Raw genomic sequence first — 16,978 nt, 5'->3', positions numbered from 1 at the left:
CTAGTGTCAATGTCAAGGATTAAAACTCAGTGCTAAGAAATGCATTATAAAGCATTTTGTTAAAACTACCGCCCAGGCTAATTACTCTATTGATAAGACACCCCAAGAGTTGACCTGGCAGTCAGAGATCTTAGAACATATGTAGATAGTAATATGGCCTTTGATTAACATGTGACCAAGGTAGTAAGCAGATCATTTTATGTCATCTATATTATATGTAAGGGCATGGAATCTAGAACCAAGGAAGCCATAATGCCACTTTATTCAGCCCTTATCAAACCCATCACTGAGTATAATGCCCTCTTCAGCATGTACCTGCCCAGGCATATGCAACAGTTGGAATTCCCAAAAAGTTCATTACCAGGAGAATCCCTGGTATAAACACATTGTCGTGTATGGATCACCTTAAAGCTCTATCTCTATACTCAGTATCCTATAGGGGGTACAAGTGCAGCCCATCCTTGGCAAAGCAACATGGTCTTTTGACCATGCTGACAGATATTGGATCCCTCTGGAATGACTCCAGAAACTAAGCCAAATATTAAAATCAATAATTTTATGTTCATACTGTGGCATCACCCTTGGTGAAGGTAGAATGCTGCTCAGTGCAAGGCTCACATCTATCTGTGACAAATATTCCGAGACATCTATTATGTCTTTTTTCATATAGTCCACTGAGGTGTCTCAGGCCATTTACACTCACATGGACTACGATCAAATTATATTGGTACATGGGGTGCAGTAACCTGGTGTGGATCATGGTTCCAGATAGGCAACTTGCAGTTATTTTCACCTTGTCCACCATGGTAAGTGGGGCATCTGGAGTTCTCAATGATGAGTATTAGGTAAAGTATATACTTGTCTTATGGGTTTTGCACTTGAGGGACCATTAGGTGTAGGCTTATTTGAGATGTTTGTTGTTGCTTTTGGTGTGTGCTTTAGTGATTGCTGATGAGCATTGTGGCTCTGGAGGTCTTTGAAATTTGGGAAGGTTTCTTTTAAGCACCTCAGCATAAGGCAATCTGTATGTGTGTGGCGAATGGTATGTGGGAGGGATGCAGTGTGGATATTCCTGACAACCTCGTTTTTATGGGAGTTTTTTTGTCTCCAGGGAAGTTCTGTATTTACTTCTCTCACATACTATGTTATTTTCTTTAATGATTAACTGGCTGCCTGAGAACATGAGACAATTGCTACATTGCCTTAGGATGACCAAATCTACCAAGTGGGCCACAGAGATATTTAGAAATGTATATTCATATTGTCTGGTCCTATAATAGGTTTTGCTATTTTAGGATCAAGGATTGGTTTTAACACGGGTCTCCTAGGTTAGTTTCTGGGGTTAATGGTAGGATGTAATATAATGCTAGGATATGGTAGTGCTATTCAATGCACAGGTTAGCCACTCTAAGCTTATTCTTCACAATGCCTCACTGTTTAACAGGTTTCAGAGCTAATCCTAACTTTATATAAAAATTTTGCTGTCTAGTTATTTGCAACTATACAGGCCACTATGGTCCAGTGGGCAGCGACACACACAAAAAAAAGTTTGAAAACTGACATCTATGCCCTCTAGCCAATAAATGACCACACTTTGAGCTTCTTGCAAAGCTTCCCAGCTAGGATAAACCAGATAAACATCTTCTGTCACAAGATGTCTGACCCTGGAACTTCTTAATGTAAAAGCACAGCAAAAGCAGCTGTCAAGTGCAGATTAAACAACAAACTATCAGACAACTACGTTCCTGGCTAATTCACCCTTTTGCAAAGAGATTTGCAGGCACACAGACTAGAAAAATGAAGAAACAAAGAAATTACTATTTCTGATGCAAAATTAAAAAAATACAGTTAATCAGAAGTATTCTTAGCTTAGCTTAGATAGCTCTGAATGTATTGAAACACTTCAAAAGCATTGCCGAGTTCTCTGTAAATGAACAGACAGCCTTGTGACTTGCTTGATTTATAGTAGAGATAAAAGTTTTGGCTCATATGCCCTCTAGCCAATAAACAACTAAAATTCGAGCTTCCTGCAGTGCTTCCCAACTCATGTAGCCCAGGTAAACACCTTCTGCCACAAGATGTCTGATCCTGGAATTTCTTAATGCAAAAGCACAACAAAAGCAGCATTCAAGTGCAGGTACCTCTCAACTGTACAGATTAAAATGTCCAGATTTTTGCCTCATATTTTTGTCTGTTTCGCATAAAATGGTGTTTTCTGGCAAATCATTGAGTACTGAAGTCAGAAAATAGCAGACATTTGCGTTTCAGATTTCATATCCTTCAGACAATTCATGCAAAACCTGTTGTTCTATCAACTTTCTAAGCTTTTAAGAGCAATAAGAAGTGTCCCTATTTTGAGGCCTTTGTCCCCCCATTACTTGTGGCTTTGTCCAGATTTCTTGCTCTAAGAGGTTGAGAGGTATGATCTGAACAGAGCCTAAAATAATGGGGGGGACAAAGGCCCAAAAAGTAGGAAGAGATTTTAAATATTGCTGCTATAAACTTAGAAAGTTGCTAGAATTATAGGATTTATGTTAGCACGCATTTTTGAAGGATATGAAGTCTGAATCTCAAATGTATGTCATTGTTTAGTTACTCTAATCCTCATTGATTTGCCAGAAAAGCACAAATTTTGTGAGGAATAGACCACAAATATGAGAAAAAAATCTGAACATTCTGCAAAAATCTGGACAGTTGAGAGCTATGGCTGCAGATTAGACAAGAAACAACTACCAGACAACTAAACTCCTGGCTAAGTCCCCCTTTTACAAAGAGATTTGGAGGTACACAGACTAGAAAAGCCAACAGAGAAATGACTATTTCTGACACAAAATTAAATAAACATTTTACAAATTCTCAAAAACAGTAGTGATCACTGTATAAAACAAGTACAAGTGCAATTAATCAAGAAAATATTCTTAGCTTAGGTGGCTCTGGATGCAGTTGAAACACTGGAAAAGCATTGCTGAGTTCTCTGTAAGTTCACTCTGCACTGTCATAATGACTGACCATAACCCTTTCATGTTGTGTCTTTCGGCTTTTCCCGGTTAGGGGTCGCCACAGCGGGACTCTGGTCTGCTAATGATTGGCAGTAGATTTTTACATGCCGAGTTGCCAGCCCTGACACACAACCTTCAACGAAGGTATGCCCATTCACGCATGTCTCCACACAGAAGACGCTCTAGCTGAGAATCGAACAGGACGTCTTACTGTGAGGCGACAACGCTACCGCAGCACCACCACCGGCCATAGTCCTTTTCAGACATTTACTCATAATCTCCCTCCATATAAATGTTTCCTGCTAAGAACTCCATCATAGTACAGGTGTAATGACATGCTCCACTTGTTGTGTACATACATCTCAGCAGTTATGGATTTCCACAGGTTTTCCAGTTTATGGATTGTAATACATTATTTGCTGTTCCACCTGACATTTGTGTTTCTGTGTCATATTCTTGAGGACTGCAGTCAGCAGCGATCGGTCTGTTCTTGTGACTCATTTCCTAACCTTCATAACATGCATGCTACTGCCACAGCTGTTAATGTATCCACATTAACAATTTGAAGAGTATGTACACATTTTCCCTAAATATTTGCTTTTGTGCATGAATTTATCTGTCTTCGTCCATTATTCCTGCATTGTGAGTTTAAGAGACATGCCCGTGTGTACTTCACAAAATCATCATACCTGTCCGTATTTTAATAAAACAATTTCTTTCATCCTGAACATGTAAAGACTGTTATTTTTTATTGAGAATGCCAGTAATGTTTTGCATGTCCTGGAATTCCCTTAATGCAATATACAACAGTATCAAACATCATTGTCCAATTTTTGCTAGACTTTTCCCTACTCGATACTCATAAGTCCATAGGTGTTTACTAGGCTAACGACAACAAGGGCTTTTTTAAGGCTAGCCATGCATTTCAAATTTCTGACAAGTTCTAATACCCTTGATAAGTGTAAGCAGGGGCTTGGGAGATGAAACATTTGCAAGCAGGGTTTAGGAGATAAACAATTTACAGGTTGCCTGCGTCCATTAGAGATATTGGTGCCAAACCAGGGATGAATTTCCTGTTCTCCTTCCAGTTGTCCAGGTTGTACTTAGTTGAGTAGGGAGGAACTCTGCTTCAAATGGATGGGGAGCCTGTTCCAGAGACAGGATAGTCTGTGGGATGTATACCTGTTTCTCCAGCAGGTCCTATTTATATCACAGGCAAGGTTTAAATCTTTAGAATGGGTAATTCTAGTGCTGCTTCTTTTGTGGATATGCAGGAGGTCCATTAGAATGAAGACTGACAACGCCCAGTATGCCAGGCATTGATCTCCCCTAAACATCCTGTAGAAGACAGAATACAGTGGTAGGGCCTTTAGGCAGTCTGCATATGGCATTTTACTTATGCCTTGTATTCTTTTATTGAGGAACCTCTGTGGATGTTACAATTGTTGGATGTGCCTAGTTAGGTACATACCAAAGGGGGCATTGTACCCAATGATAGGTCTGATGAGTGTCGAATACAACAGAACTATGACTTTCTTGGACTTAGATCCCATACCTTTCTTTATAAGTTGTGCAACATAGAATGATTTCCTCACCACTGTAGACACGTGATGGTCAAAGGCTAGATTACTGTCTATGTGTGTCCCTAAGTCCCTGACTACTTGGTCAACACTAAGGGGTGTGTTGCCATTATGATAGTTATCAGAGGTTAATGACTTCCTGAAGGATACTATTATGCATTTCTTGGCATTAGTTTTAGTCCATGGCTCTGAGACCAGTTGTTTGTCTGTATCAGCCCTTCCTGGAGAACATTCATGTCAGTGTGGAATTCAATGACAGCTGCTAATTTGCAATCATATGTAAATATAGTCAGCCAAAGACCACTGACACTGGCCTTGACTTCAGGGGAGTAAATACCAAAAAGGAGTGGTCCAAGGACTGATCCCTGAGTGACTCCACTTGTGACTGGCCTCTTTGTAGAGGTAGACTCCCCAATTCTAACTTCCTGTGTCCTGTCTGTGAGCCAGTTGGCTATCCACTGGAGGACATAAGGGTTTGTACCTAACCTCCTGAGTTTGTCAACAATGCATCAGTGAGGCATTGTGTCAAATACCTTGGCCAGGTCAAGGTAGGCAGTGTGAACCATTTTGCCTCATCCATTGCTTTGGTGACCTTCTCAAAGAAGTCCACCAGGTTGAGTAGGCATGACCTGCTCTTGACAAAACCAAACTGGTTTGGGTCCAGTGTCTGGAGCTTTACTATATCACTAATGATCATTTCCATGATAATTCTTTCTATGGCTTTGCGTATGAGACTAGTGAGACTTATGGGTCTGTAGTTTCCAGGGTCTGTGGATAGCCCACCTTTGTGCAAAGGGATGACTGTTGCTGTTCTCCATTCATGAGGTATGAAGCCTGTTTGGAGGCTACAGTTAAATAGCAATTCCAGAAGGCCTGATAGGTCATGTTTCATGCTATTCAGAAGGCATCCTGGAATATTATCTGGGCCCATTGATGCAGTGTTCTTGGCTTTAGAGAGAGCATTAAGCAGCTGTTCCTTAGTGATAGTAGGTGAAGTTATATTTGATGGTATTTCCTGAGGGAAACCTGAGGGGGAGAGAGGGGTAAAGTTGCAGCTGAATTTATCAGACAATAGACTTGCTATATCATTGTGTATTGCCATTGAGGTTGTGGACATAGTTAAAGAATGCCTTGTGGATGTGCTTGGCCTGGGAGGCCAACAAATAGTTTGCATTTTTAGGTTCATAGGCTTATAGATTAGTTGTAGGCTAATTGCTCGTGAGCCATTTTAAGCCTAGCCAATCACCCCATGTGAGAATGAAACCCTGCACCTTGTGTTTATAAGGTAAATATTTTAACCATTATGCCAACTTCTGCACATACAGATTTTTTTCCTGATTTACCCATCTGATGTAGTTAATTGCTCATGAACATGCTTCTGAAGCTGTGGTGTTGTGTACACACTTTTGTTTACATCATAAGTACACATAGATTGGGTACTTTATGATGGCTACATGGCTGAGAGACTGTGCTCTGTGTGTAAGATGAGGCTGATACTCATGTTATGTACTTTGACTTCTTGCATATTTGATTAGCAATGCTGCTCATAATGCTAAAATGAATACACACATTAGTTCTAATGTGATGTGTACATGATCTTAATGAATTCTTGGGTAAGTTCCAAATGTGAGGAAAAGAAAATTTTGTTAAGCACCTTTCTGATGCAACAAAGGTGTAAGTTTTCTTAAAAACCTTTCAGCACCCTTTTGCTGCAGTCTCATGACATATCATAATTTCACACACACACACACGCACACACACACACACACACACACACACACACACACACACACACACACACACACACACACACACACACACACACACACACACACACACACACACACACACACACACACACCAAAAAGTATATATGGCAGAGTAGACAAGCACACATTACGCTTCTGCCCACTTCCTGTGTGATTGTGCCAGAAAACAGCAGTCAAAAACAGCAAAGGAGATCACATTCCTACATTATATTTCTGCAACTTGTAGCACATGGAGAACATACAACATCACATACTACAAAGAATTATGACTGGCTCACTGTCCCTGTCTCTCTGATCATGACTTCCTAGGTGTTCTCAACATGGATGTCAGGATTCACATTTTAAGCTCTATGACAAGTTTTTGAATGACAGCTTATTGAACCCAGAAAACCACTGGCATGACACTCTAGTGCAGTCTTGGAAGTAGTATCTATTATTATCAGGGGTTGCTTGCCCCCCGAAAAAACAAGGTTTCTTCTTTTCTTTTGTTTTTTTTTCTTTTTGATCTGCTGATCGATAATTGCGCTCGATCAGTTGCTGTTTGATGGATGCCATTTTCAATGAATTTTTGGACCTCTCTCTATCTATGTATATGTATGTATGTATATATATATATATATATATATATATATATATATATATATATATATATATATATATATATGTAGATAGCTATACACGTATATGGATTTCTCTCTCTCCCCCCTCTCCATCTATGTATATATGCATGTTTACAAACAGTGAAATCAGTTACCTCTGAAAATGAGGACATATACCATAGGAAGGATTAGAAGATTGGTTGCTAGGCAGTTCGTACATTTGGGTAAAAAATGTATTTTTGTGGGTATTAGTTTTTCTAAAGAAAATACTGCCATTTTTAAGTTTTCTTTTGACATTCAAGGAGTTTTTTTTTCCCTGAAAGGTGAATATTCTGTAATTTCACTGATATCTGCAGACAGGTGATTATAACTAAATAAGATAATTTTACTGAACGTATTTCCCCTTCATATACCTTTTATCACTCTGTCTGCATAAACTGCAGCCTTGCACACAAGTTCACAATAGTCATACTACTTAAAATATTTCATGTCCAACAGTAAACAAATTGTGTTAATGGTGTGGAACTTATATTTTTACAGGATCTCCAACTGTCCTCATAATTGCCTGGATACTGACAAAGCTATATTTGGAAAACACAGGGTAAGTCAGAGTGCCAAGATATTCCAGTGTGCCTTTTCTTACATATGTGTAAAAAACAGAAAGGGTTTTATTTGTTAACTGGATAAGTGGAATGATATATTAAGAAATGTATTTTGCTTTACTTATAAATTGCCTAAGAAGAGCGAGCTTGTATTTTTTTTTTTTTTTTTGTTTTGTTTTTTTGTAAGTTACAACCAAAAGAAAACTATGCAAATACAAATTAGTTATGACAGGTGTAAATCTTGGCTCAGGATGATTGCCACTGCTGAAGTGACACCCCGACCCGATGTGCAAAATGGGAAAAGGGGATGAGGATGGATGGATGGATTTTCATATATCCAAGAAATACTTAGGATGCAAGCTAAATGTACATGATATAGATAAGTAATTATATTTGTACATTAGTAGCAAAACGGGAGATCCCCACCACCTCTGCAACATATGTGGATGTGCGTTCAACACTACTGTTAGATATATACTAGTCAGTCTCAACATTTCTGCATCATGGGGACAGGAGAAAACCCTGTGATATCCCAATCTCAATGTGTAAATGAAAAACCTCTGGAATGACACATTAGTGATTCTGCATAACAGTGGTAATTACTAATGTGTTGATTCTATGCCTGGCACCCATACCAAATAATATGGAGATGTGATGAAAGCCAGTAACTAACTTCATTATCAGATTGTATTAGTTTAACAAAGCAGAGAAACTGACATTTGTGGAGAGCTGTTTGTACAGTTTTCGGCTCTACAGTACAAGCTGAAGTAGTGAAGGATAAAGAAATTTGAAACATACAGACTCTTGCTGTTGGGAGAAAATGTTCATTGCTTAATCACTTTTAAGTAGGATGTACTTAATTTAAAAGGTTAATGCATTAGAATAAACCCAGAGAAGCAGCAACAAATCAACACTTTATCAATATATCAATATTGATTTAGAGAAAATTAGATCCACAGCATCCATATGATATAGGAATATCATTTAGAAATCAGATGCAATTAGACCAGTGAACCAAAAAGCACCAAATTTCCTATGTAAAACATTTTGTATCAGCAACACAATGTGCTGGATAAGGAAGTCCATTGTAGTGTTCTGGGTCCCTATTCTAACAAGCCTATAGGCTCATAGTTATGGATGCCTACGGAGAATTCATCTGGTTCCCAGTTCAAGATATGCATTGATTGGCTGAGATTAATTGAAAGGGGGAGTTCATTCCATAGATATAGGAGTGGTTATAAGTTGTGTTCTCCAGTACATATATACTGTATATATAGCTATAGATATAGATATAAATATAGCTATAGATACAGATATAAATATCAATATAGATACAGATATAGATATAGATATATAAAATACAGTAATAGGTATGCCTTCTTAATTACTGTTTAAGAATTATTCATTTCCAGGATTTTCTTATTTTGAAGTGTCATTGATAATATTTGGTTAGCAGGCTGTATGCTCTTTGTATCAGAGTAAATTATTTTATTAGGCCTGGATTCAAGGGACAGTTGCATGACTAAAGTGTGATGTACATTTCAACACTGGAAAACATGAACAATAAAGTATGCTTTATCATGCTGTTAGACTGAGAGTTTTCATTTAATTCTTAGTGAGTTCACTATAGTACATTAAGAGAGAATAATAGACCTGAAAATATTGAGTCAGATTTGTGTTTTCATGTAAGCATTTCATTTCAGGGAAAGATGGCTCAGCAGAAAGGAAAGGAAACGAAAATTTTGCTGGCTAAGCATGAAATGTGCAGAAATAACAGTTCTCAGGGAAAGCTACAGGATGTTCCTTTCTCAAGGGAAAGATATGTGTACTTGCAATGGAATGCTAGATAAAGAATAGACAGACACTGTGAGGCACATGCAAGACAAGACTTGAAAACCAAGGCTAAAGAGGCATGTAGAACATTACAGGGCTTTGGTATTATTAGGAAATACTTCAGACACAGTCAGTAAAGTCAGTAAGTTAGCTTTTGGACTGATATGTAAAAGGTCTTTGCAGAACAGACACTCAAGCCTGAGTACAGATGTCAGGTTAAATATCCAAACTATTCAGGAGGAAAAGACTGTTTGAGTTGATATTATTCAGGAGAATCAGAATATACATGCAGAAACTCTGGATATATTTATCTGCACTGTTATTGTTATGCAGCATTCCAGAATTTCTACAGACTTATTATTTATCAGTACTGTTATTGGAGACATTATCTGGATATTGTTAACATCTAATAAAGCAATCTTAACCAAATTACAGAGTGTGCAGAATTCATTCTGAAAAGTACAAAAAGACTTGGCCCATAAAGGAGAGAGTGGCACCTGTTCAGCATAAGTTTGCGTAATTAACAGATAAAAACAAATGATCTCTGTAGTATCACCTAAGGCTCAAGCAACTCACTATGCAGGTATAGTGGATCCAAAACAAAACAGTGTAAGAAAATTCTCTGTGTGGAAGTTTTTCAGTTCCTCTATGTTTAGTTAATCCCTATATATTAAAAAGCAGAAAAAAAATCAGAAAATGGTAGTACAAGTTGCACACTTAAAAATGTCCTAAATCAAAAATAAAAACTTATTTTGAAATATTATTAATATCAAATAGAACAATTAACTCTATTAGGTATTCAGAACTAATCCAAGCAGGGTAGACAGTCAGTTTCCAGTTGAAAATCCTTTAAGTTTTATTTTTTTGATTTAGGATCTTTTTACATTGGATCATGGTATAATAGGAAATACTTCAGACACAGTCAGTAAAGTCAGTAAGTTATCTTTTGGACTGATATGTAAAAGGTCTTTGCAGAACAGACACTCAAGCCTGAGTACAGATGTCAGGTTAAATATCCAAACTATTCAGGAGGAAAAGACTGAGTTGATATTATTCAGGAGAATCAGAATATACATGCAGAAACTCTGGATATATTTATCAGCACTGTTACTGTTATCCAGCATTCCAGAATTTCTACAGACTTATTATTTATCAGTACTGTTATTGGAGACATTATCTGGATATTGTTAACATCTAATAAAGCAATCTTAACCAAATTACAGAGTGTGCAGAATTCATTCTGAAAAGTACAAAAAGACTTGGCCCATAAAGGAGAGAGTGGCACCTGTTCAGCATAAGTTTGTAGTAATTAACAGATAAAAACAAATGATCTCTTAAGACCGTATCACCTAAGGCTCAAGCAACTCACTATGCAGGTATAATGGATCCCTGAAAATCAAAACATGGCTGAACCTTCACTGTGTGGAATGCTTTCTGAGTCTTGAGGAGGTCTGTTTAGTCTAATGCTAGTATTAAAAAGCAGAAAAAACATTGTCAAAGTTTTTTTTCAAAAATAATTTTTAAATCAATGATGGTAAACTTGAATCCTTTGCTCAACAGGTGAAAATGTTGTTTTGTAGCAAAATTAAATGACTCTCTCAATGGTGGAAATTCTTTGTCATGTCAAAAATGTGTTCTCCCATATTTTGTGTCATCATTATATAATTGTGGGGATCCACCTGTCTTCTAAAATCTTTAATAATTAATTTCAAAATTTCTAAACCACACTGGTTAAATACATTTAATAATTCATGGTGAAACTCTATAGTCAGTGTTTTAAACTTCAACATTAAAAACTTATCAATTTTGAAATATTAGTAATTGTGACTTCATCAGATAGAAAACAATTAATCAATCAAACTCTATTAGGTATAAACTTTTCAGAATTACCCTATCCAAGCAGGGTGCATCAAATAACAACCAATCATTTCTAGTTGAAAATCCTTTAAGTTTTATTTTTTTGATTTAGGATCTTTTTACATTCGCTGCTTCTACTACCATATTTTGATTTTTTTCTGCTTTTTAGTATATAGTGATTAACTAGACATATAGGAATTGAAAAACCTCCACACAGAGAAGTTTCTTACACTGTTTTGGTAATTAGATAAAGACATTCATTTCAGTCTCATTTCACTTGTTTCCAATTAATTCCAGTATACTTCAGACTTATTAATAGTTTTACATGCCAACGACAAAACATGCAGGTCAATGATACATGAGCCGTTGTGGAGAGGGGGGCGTTTGTGTTCCATATACCTATGTTACTCATCTATACTAACTCTAAGATTGCTGTACCTAAGTGAATGAGCACATCTTCAAGATCTTGCATTAGAATGTATAAAAATACTAACACTATAGTGCTCCTGCTTCTCAGTGTCAAGCAGCTATGCTTCAAACTTATCCTTCATCCTCTTTGAGACATTACCATGGGCATATTTTTAAATATTGTATTTTAAGTTTGCTGGATGCAGTATCTTAATTGTGTGCAAGTATACCGACTCAGTGTTGGCCATGCAGTGTTGTTTTTTATAATAAATAACAGTTCTTTTGGCAGGCTTACTATATACAAGCTGAAACTGAGTATCCAGTTTCTTCCTAGAAGCAAAAATCAGCAATCCTAAATACAAATTTCTTTAAAGATTTTGTATGAAAAGCATTAAAATAAAGATCTTTTAACGTGTATTTTTAATTCTGACCCCATGTCCAGTGAAAATATTTGAGTCTTCTTAGATATGTAAAAACGTAACAACTTCAGTGCAATATGTTGTAAGGATATACCTTGCCTGAAAGCAGCTCAGGAAACTTAGTAGTATAATTCAAAAAGGTTAAGACATAACTTCATTTTGTCACTGATTTTATATCCCAGAGGGCTGTACCTTTTGAAACTGCAGATATATTTCATAATATGTTGATATTTTTAATGCAGTCCAGGCAGTACACAATTTTCACCACCCAAATTGCTAGCTGGCTTATCTTTGCTAACAGTATTACATGTTGTCAACTGTCCTGCATCCTGATATATTTTGCAACTTTGTGTAATAAGAAAGTGATGGCTATTAATCAAACATAACAAACTTCCCAGCACAGAATAATGTAACCATAAAGACAACATTAAAAATATTGAATTTAAAAATAAAAAACAACTGCAGTTTTATGTGTGTAGTGGGGGGAGGTCAAGTCCTCCGCACAATCATCTGGTGACTAGGCCTCCAAAACCTAACAAGTCTTTACATACTAACTCACAGACTACAGAGCTTTTGTGATAAGAAGAAACCTTTAGTACTCTCTATAATCCATGTTCCGTAATCTTGAAAACAGTGCAGGCACTCTCTGACAGTAAGCAGTTTGAATTAAACGGTATAATTAATCATGTCTGGACTCTTCAGACTTGATTAAACCCTGTGCTCTCTATTGTAAGCCAATGATATTATTAAAATCATATGCTCTTTCATTTCATTTTTTTTTTTTCCATTTTCTTCTTTGAAAGAAAAAGAGTCTTGAGCAAATTTCATATACTGTAAGTACTCCCTTCAAGATCTGTGTACTAAGAAAATGAATAATGTTATCTCTGCTGAGGCTGTCATTGTTTTAACAGTTGTAGGGTAATGCCAGATACTGTATCACTTATATTCATCAGCACTAGCACCAAAAGTATGAGCTGCCCCCTTTCTAACATTTTTATATGAGGTTGGTGTGTTACATCAACTGTTGCCACCTCTCAGGCCATTGCCATTGACCCAACTTCTTTGAGAGCCATGCTGAACTGTGTTGGGTCTTCTCTGAGTTCAGTCTTCTCTTGTCTGGACATCATTGTTTCCTCTGGTGTTAGCCTGTCTCTCCCAAATCTTCTGCTTTCCTGACTAAGGGACTGAACCACCATAATCTGTTCTCCTTACCCTTGTCTGCAACTGGGGCTACTTTGGCTTCTATGCTGATGCCCCAGTTTCTTCAGCTACACCACAGTGTGCATCCTATCACCCATCTCATGCACTTTATCTCCATCATCTGAAGCTTTTACTAGTCTTCCTTTACTGCCCAGGTTTATGTGCCATACAGAAGTACTGGTCACGCCATTATTTTATAGACCCTACTTTTCTGTATCTTTGGCATTCTTCTTTCACACAATCTGAGCCAGATTGGCTGCAGCACCTCTGATTTTAGCTTTCACCTCCTCATTCAGACTGATCTTTTCCAACTATCCTTCCTAGATATGTAAAACTGTTAATCTGCTCCACTAATTTCCCTTCTACCTCAGTTTTCATCTTCTCCTGATTTCTCCCCATTTACTGCCATGACAGCTATCTGGTCTACATTCACTTTCATCCCATGTGCTTACAATTTCACATTTTCACTTTCTATCATTTGCTGTTGTTTCTATTCCGTCTGCTTCATACAGCAGCTTTGTCTTTCGTGATCTTTACACTCTGATATGTTTGCTAATGTAGTCATTCACCAAGTATGAACAGCAATGGGCTCAGAGCTGAACCCTGATGCACACTCACCCCACTGGGAACCCCTCTGTGAGTCCAAATACTGTTCACACTTGTAGCATTAGGTCATTGTACATAGCCTGTCAACATTATTACATGTGTCAGTTGTCTGCAGTCTGACATATTTTGTAACCTTTCAGTAAAAAACAAAAGAAAAATCTAGCAAGGCTATACTTTCCACTGTGTGATTCCTTAAACATCTTGAGTTAGAGGCAACATGGGATATATGCCAGTGACCCTTTAAGGACATCAGATGTTTCAGCTATATGGCAATTCTAAATGTCCATGACTTTTCTTTTTATGTCTATGACAATCCTGTGTTTTTAAAGGTTAGCTAAACATTCCACTCATGCTTTGCTGATGATGCCATAATAAGGCTGAAACATGTATGCCCACAGCTAGTAAGGTTTGGCTTTATTATCCTGAATTTATCCATAAATAGAATTAAGAAAAAGTCATGGACATTCAGAATTGCCATATAGCTGAATCGCCTGATGTCCTTAAAGGGTCATTTGCATATATCCCATGTTGCCTCTAATACAAGAGGTTTAAGGAATCACACAGTGTAAAGTCTATCCTTGTTAGATTTTTCTTTGGTTTTTACTGATTGTTTTTTCTGTGTTCATAGGTAGGTACTAGGCTATTGGCCCAAGGGCCTACGTAAGCCTAGCCAACAAGGTTCCCTGTCTTATGCCACCCAAGAAAGTAATTTTCCTGTGCCACTGTCGAGCAGAGACACAGAAGTGATCCCCGGGGTGTATTTCCTATTTCCCATCCACTCATCAAGATTTTTCTTGAAGAGTGCTAATGAAGAACTTTGCTTGACATAGATGGGTAGCCTTTTCCAGAGTATGGGAAGTCTCTGGGACAGGAATCTATCCCTCCAGCATGTCCTGTTTATTGTGGTGACAAGGTTTAGATCCGTAGAGCGTGTAGCTCGGAGGGATTGGGATTTCTTTAGGTGTAGCATGTACAAGAGCTCTGGGTTTGAGATAGCTTTATATGCTAGGCAGAGGTCACCTCGGAGTAGGCGATATGCTGCAGACCTTTTGTGTGACCTTTTTACTCATTGTTTTAGTATATTTTGTAACCTTATGTAATAAGAACTTGAAGGCCAGTAATCAAACATGTAATACCTTAAAGCAATGAATTATGTGACCGTAAAGTTAACACTCAAAATATTGAATTTAACTAAAAAATAGCTGTACTTTTATAGGAGGCATTGTTTCTGTGTCTTGGAACTACTAAAGGACTAGAGAAATTAACTTTCTTGAGACCTTGTTATATACTTACTCAAAATCTAATAATGTCCCCTTGGAGTCTGTCCTCATTTCTAGCTTGTTCTTTGCAATCTATGTCATTGCAAATATCAGGTCAGTTGTGCTGCATCCTGATCTGAATCTGAGCTGCTCATCTCCCATCTTATTTTCTACTTCTCGGCATATATATGTTTATCAGTTACCATCTCCAGCACTTTCATGCAGTGTTAACAGGAGTCTGATACTTCTGTATTGCCCACATTTATAAATGTCCACTTTCTTCTTGTATATTGGCACTAAAATGCTTATTCTCTAATCATGTAGGATTTACATTTCTCTCCAACCTGAAAAGAGTCCCGACTAGAGCCATTACTCTCGTAATTCGCATAAACTCTTGTTCACTTGTGCTGTGATGTGCACTGAGCCTGCTGCACTCCCTGACTTCATTTTCCTTAGTGCTCTCTGTACTTCTTCTGTGTGGAAGTCTTTCCTCCTCTTTCATTGTAGGTTGTGCATGGTTTTCTTCAGTTTATATATATATATATATATATATATATATATATATATATAGCTATATCTATGGGTCTACTTCATTTGCCCTAACTTCTAATTGACTGACACCCATTTGCCTGACCCCATTTGACTGGAATTTCATTTGACCGACACTTCATTTGACTGACAAGTATTATTGGCAAGTAAATTGAATATGCCCCCTTTCCCACTGTAGTGCGACCCTGGAGTTAGAATATATAGTTAGGGGGAGTGTTTGGTTTTGCTTTTATATTGCTTAGTAAAACGAAAGTAAGTGGGGGGCTTCACCCCCCACACCCCCCTAACTATATATTCTAAATCCAGGGACGCACTGAAGTGTCGGTCAAATGACATTTCAGTCATTTGGTCTCAGGCAAATGGGTGTCAGTCAATTGGAAGTTAGGGCAAATGAAGTAGACCCCTATATATATATATATATATATATATATAGAGAGAGAGAGAGAGAGTATTACTTCCATCTGCCTTCAATGTCTTGTAAAATGGGGAGAAGTTTGGTGCTGGCTTTGCTTATGAAGGGTGTCTGATTACAATCATCTTTATTATTCTGTCATCTTGCAACCTGATAGAGCTTCTTTGCATCATTCACTAAGTCACTTTCCAGAAGCTGGTAGAGTTTCTCTGAAGCACTTCTGGCTATTCTTTTAGTCTCTTTGTTAGCCAACCAGTACTCCTCCTTGGTTTGGGCCATCTTTCCGATCCCTCATTTAGTCCTGTCTTCCTTCTTTCGGGTCATTACTTTCTGGACTTGCTTTCTTTGTGTACATTATTTCCATACATCTTTCAGGCACATACCTGTTCTGTAGTCTTCACCCGTGTTCCGTCAAGGCTTCAAGATGTTACTATTTTTCTTTTGTTCCTTATTAACTTGAAGTCTACCTGAATTGCACACTGACCACTCTTGTATAAGATCTTTTAATGGTCACTCTTGGTGCAGCATGTGTTGGCCACATTATGAAATCATTTGACAGACAGGAGTTCTAGATTATGCCTCTTTCTTTATTCCTGGTGCCCCAGCTATGCAGACCCAAGCAGTCCCCATATCCTGTTTTCTCAATCTAAATATGAGCATTCCAGCCCCCCACTATTACCTCCAACTCAAGACTAACTGATTTTTTTCTTGTTTTATCTTGGAGCTCTTACCTGAATGTCTCCTTTTACTAGCTATCACAACTCTGCTATCGATCATAGGCTGAGATTACAATTACTGTCCTATCTTTACACTACAGTCTGATTTTCATAAGTCTGTCACCAATTCTGCTGACATCCTTCAGTGTGTTAAGAAGACTGTTTCTGAC

General features: G+C 37.6%; 1 protein-coding gene across 1 annotated transcript in view; it reads left to right on the top strand.

Annotated features, from left to right (window-relative positions):
• LOC122797239 (growth hormone-releasing hormone receptor-like) overlaps positions 1–16,978 on the top strand; it is a 549,995-nt gene that overhangs the window by 400,861 nt on the left and 132,156 nt on the right. Inside the window, exon 7 of the mRNA XM_044066087.1 lies at positions 7,488–7,548. Coding sequence (XP_043922022.1) covers positions 7,488–7,548 — 61 coding nt within the window. The remainder of the gene's footprint in view (positions 1–7,487; positions 7,549–16,978) is intronic.

The sequence above is a fragment of the Protopterus annectens genome, chromosome 3.part0 (assembly GCF_019279795.1).
Source record: "Protopterus annectens isolate FY-2018-M chromosome 3.part0, PAN1.0, whole genome shotgun sequence".
Taxonomy (NCBI): domain Eukaryota; kingdom Metazoa; phylum Chordata; order Ceratodontiformes; family Protopteridae; genus Protopterus; species Protopterus annectens.
The sequence above is the reverse complement of the archived record's forward strand: the minus strand, read 5'-3'. Positions and strand labels throughout refer to the sequence as shown.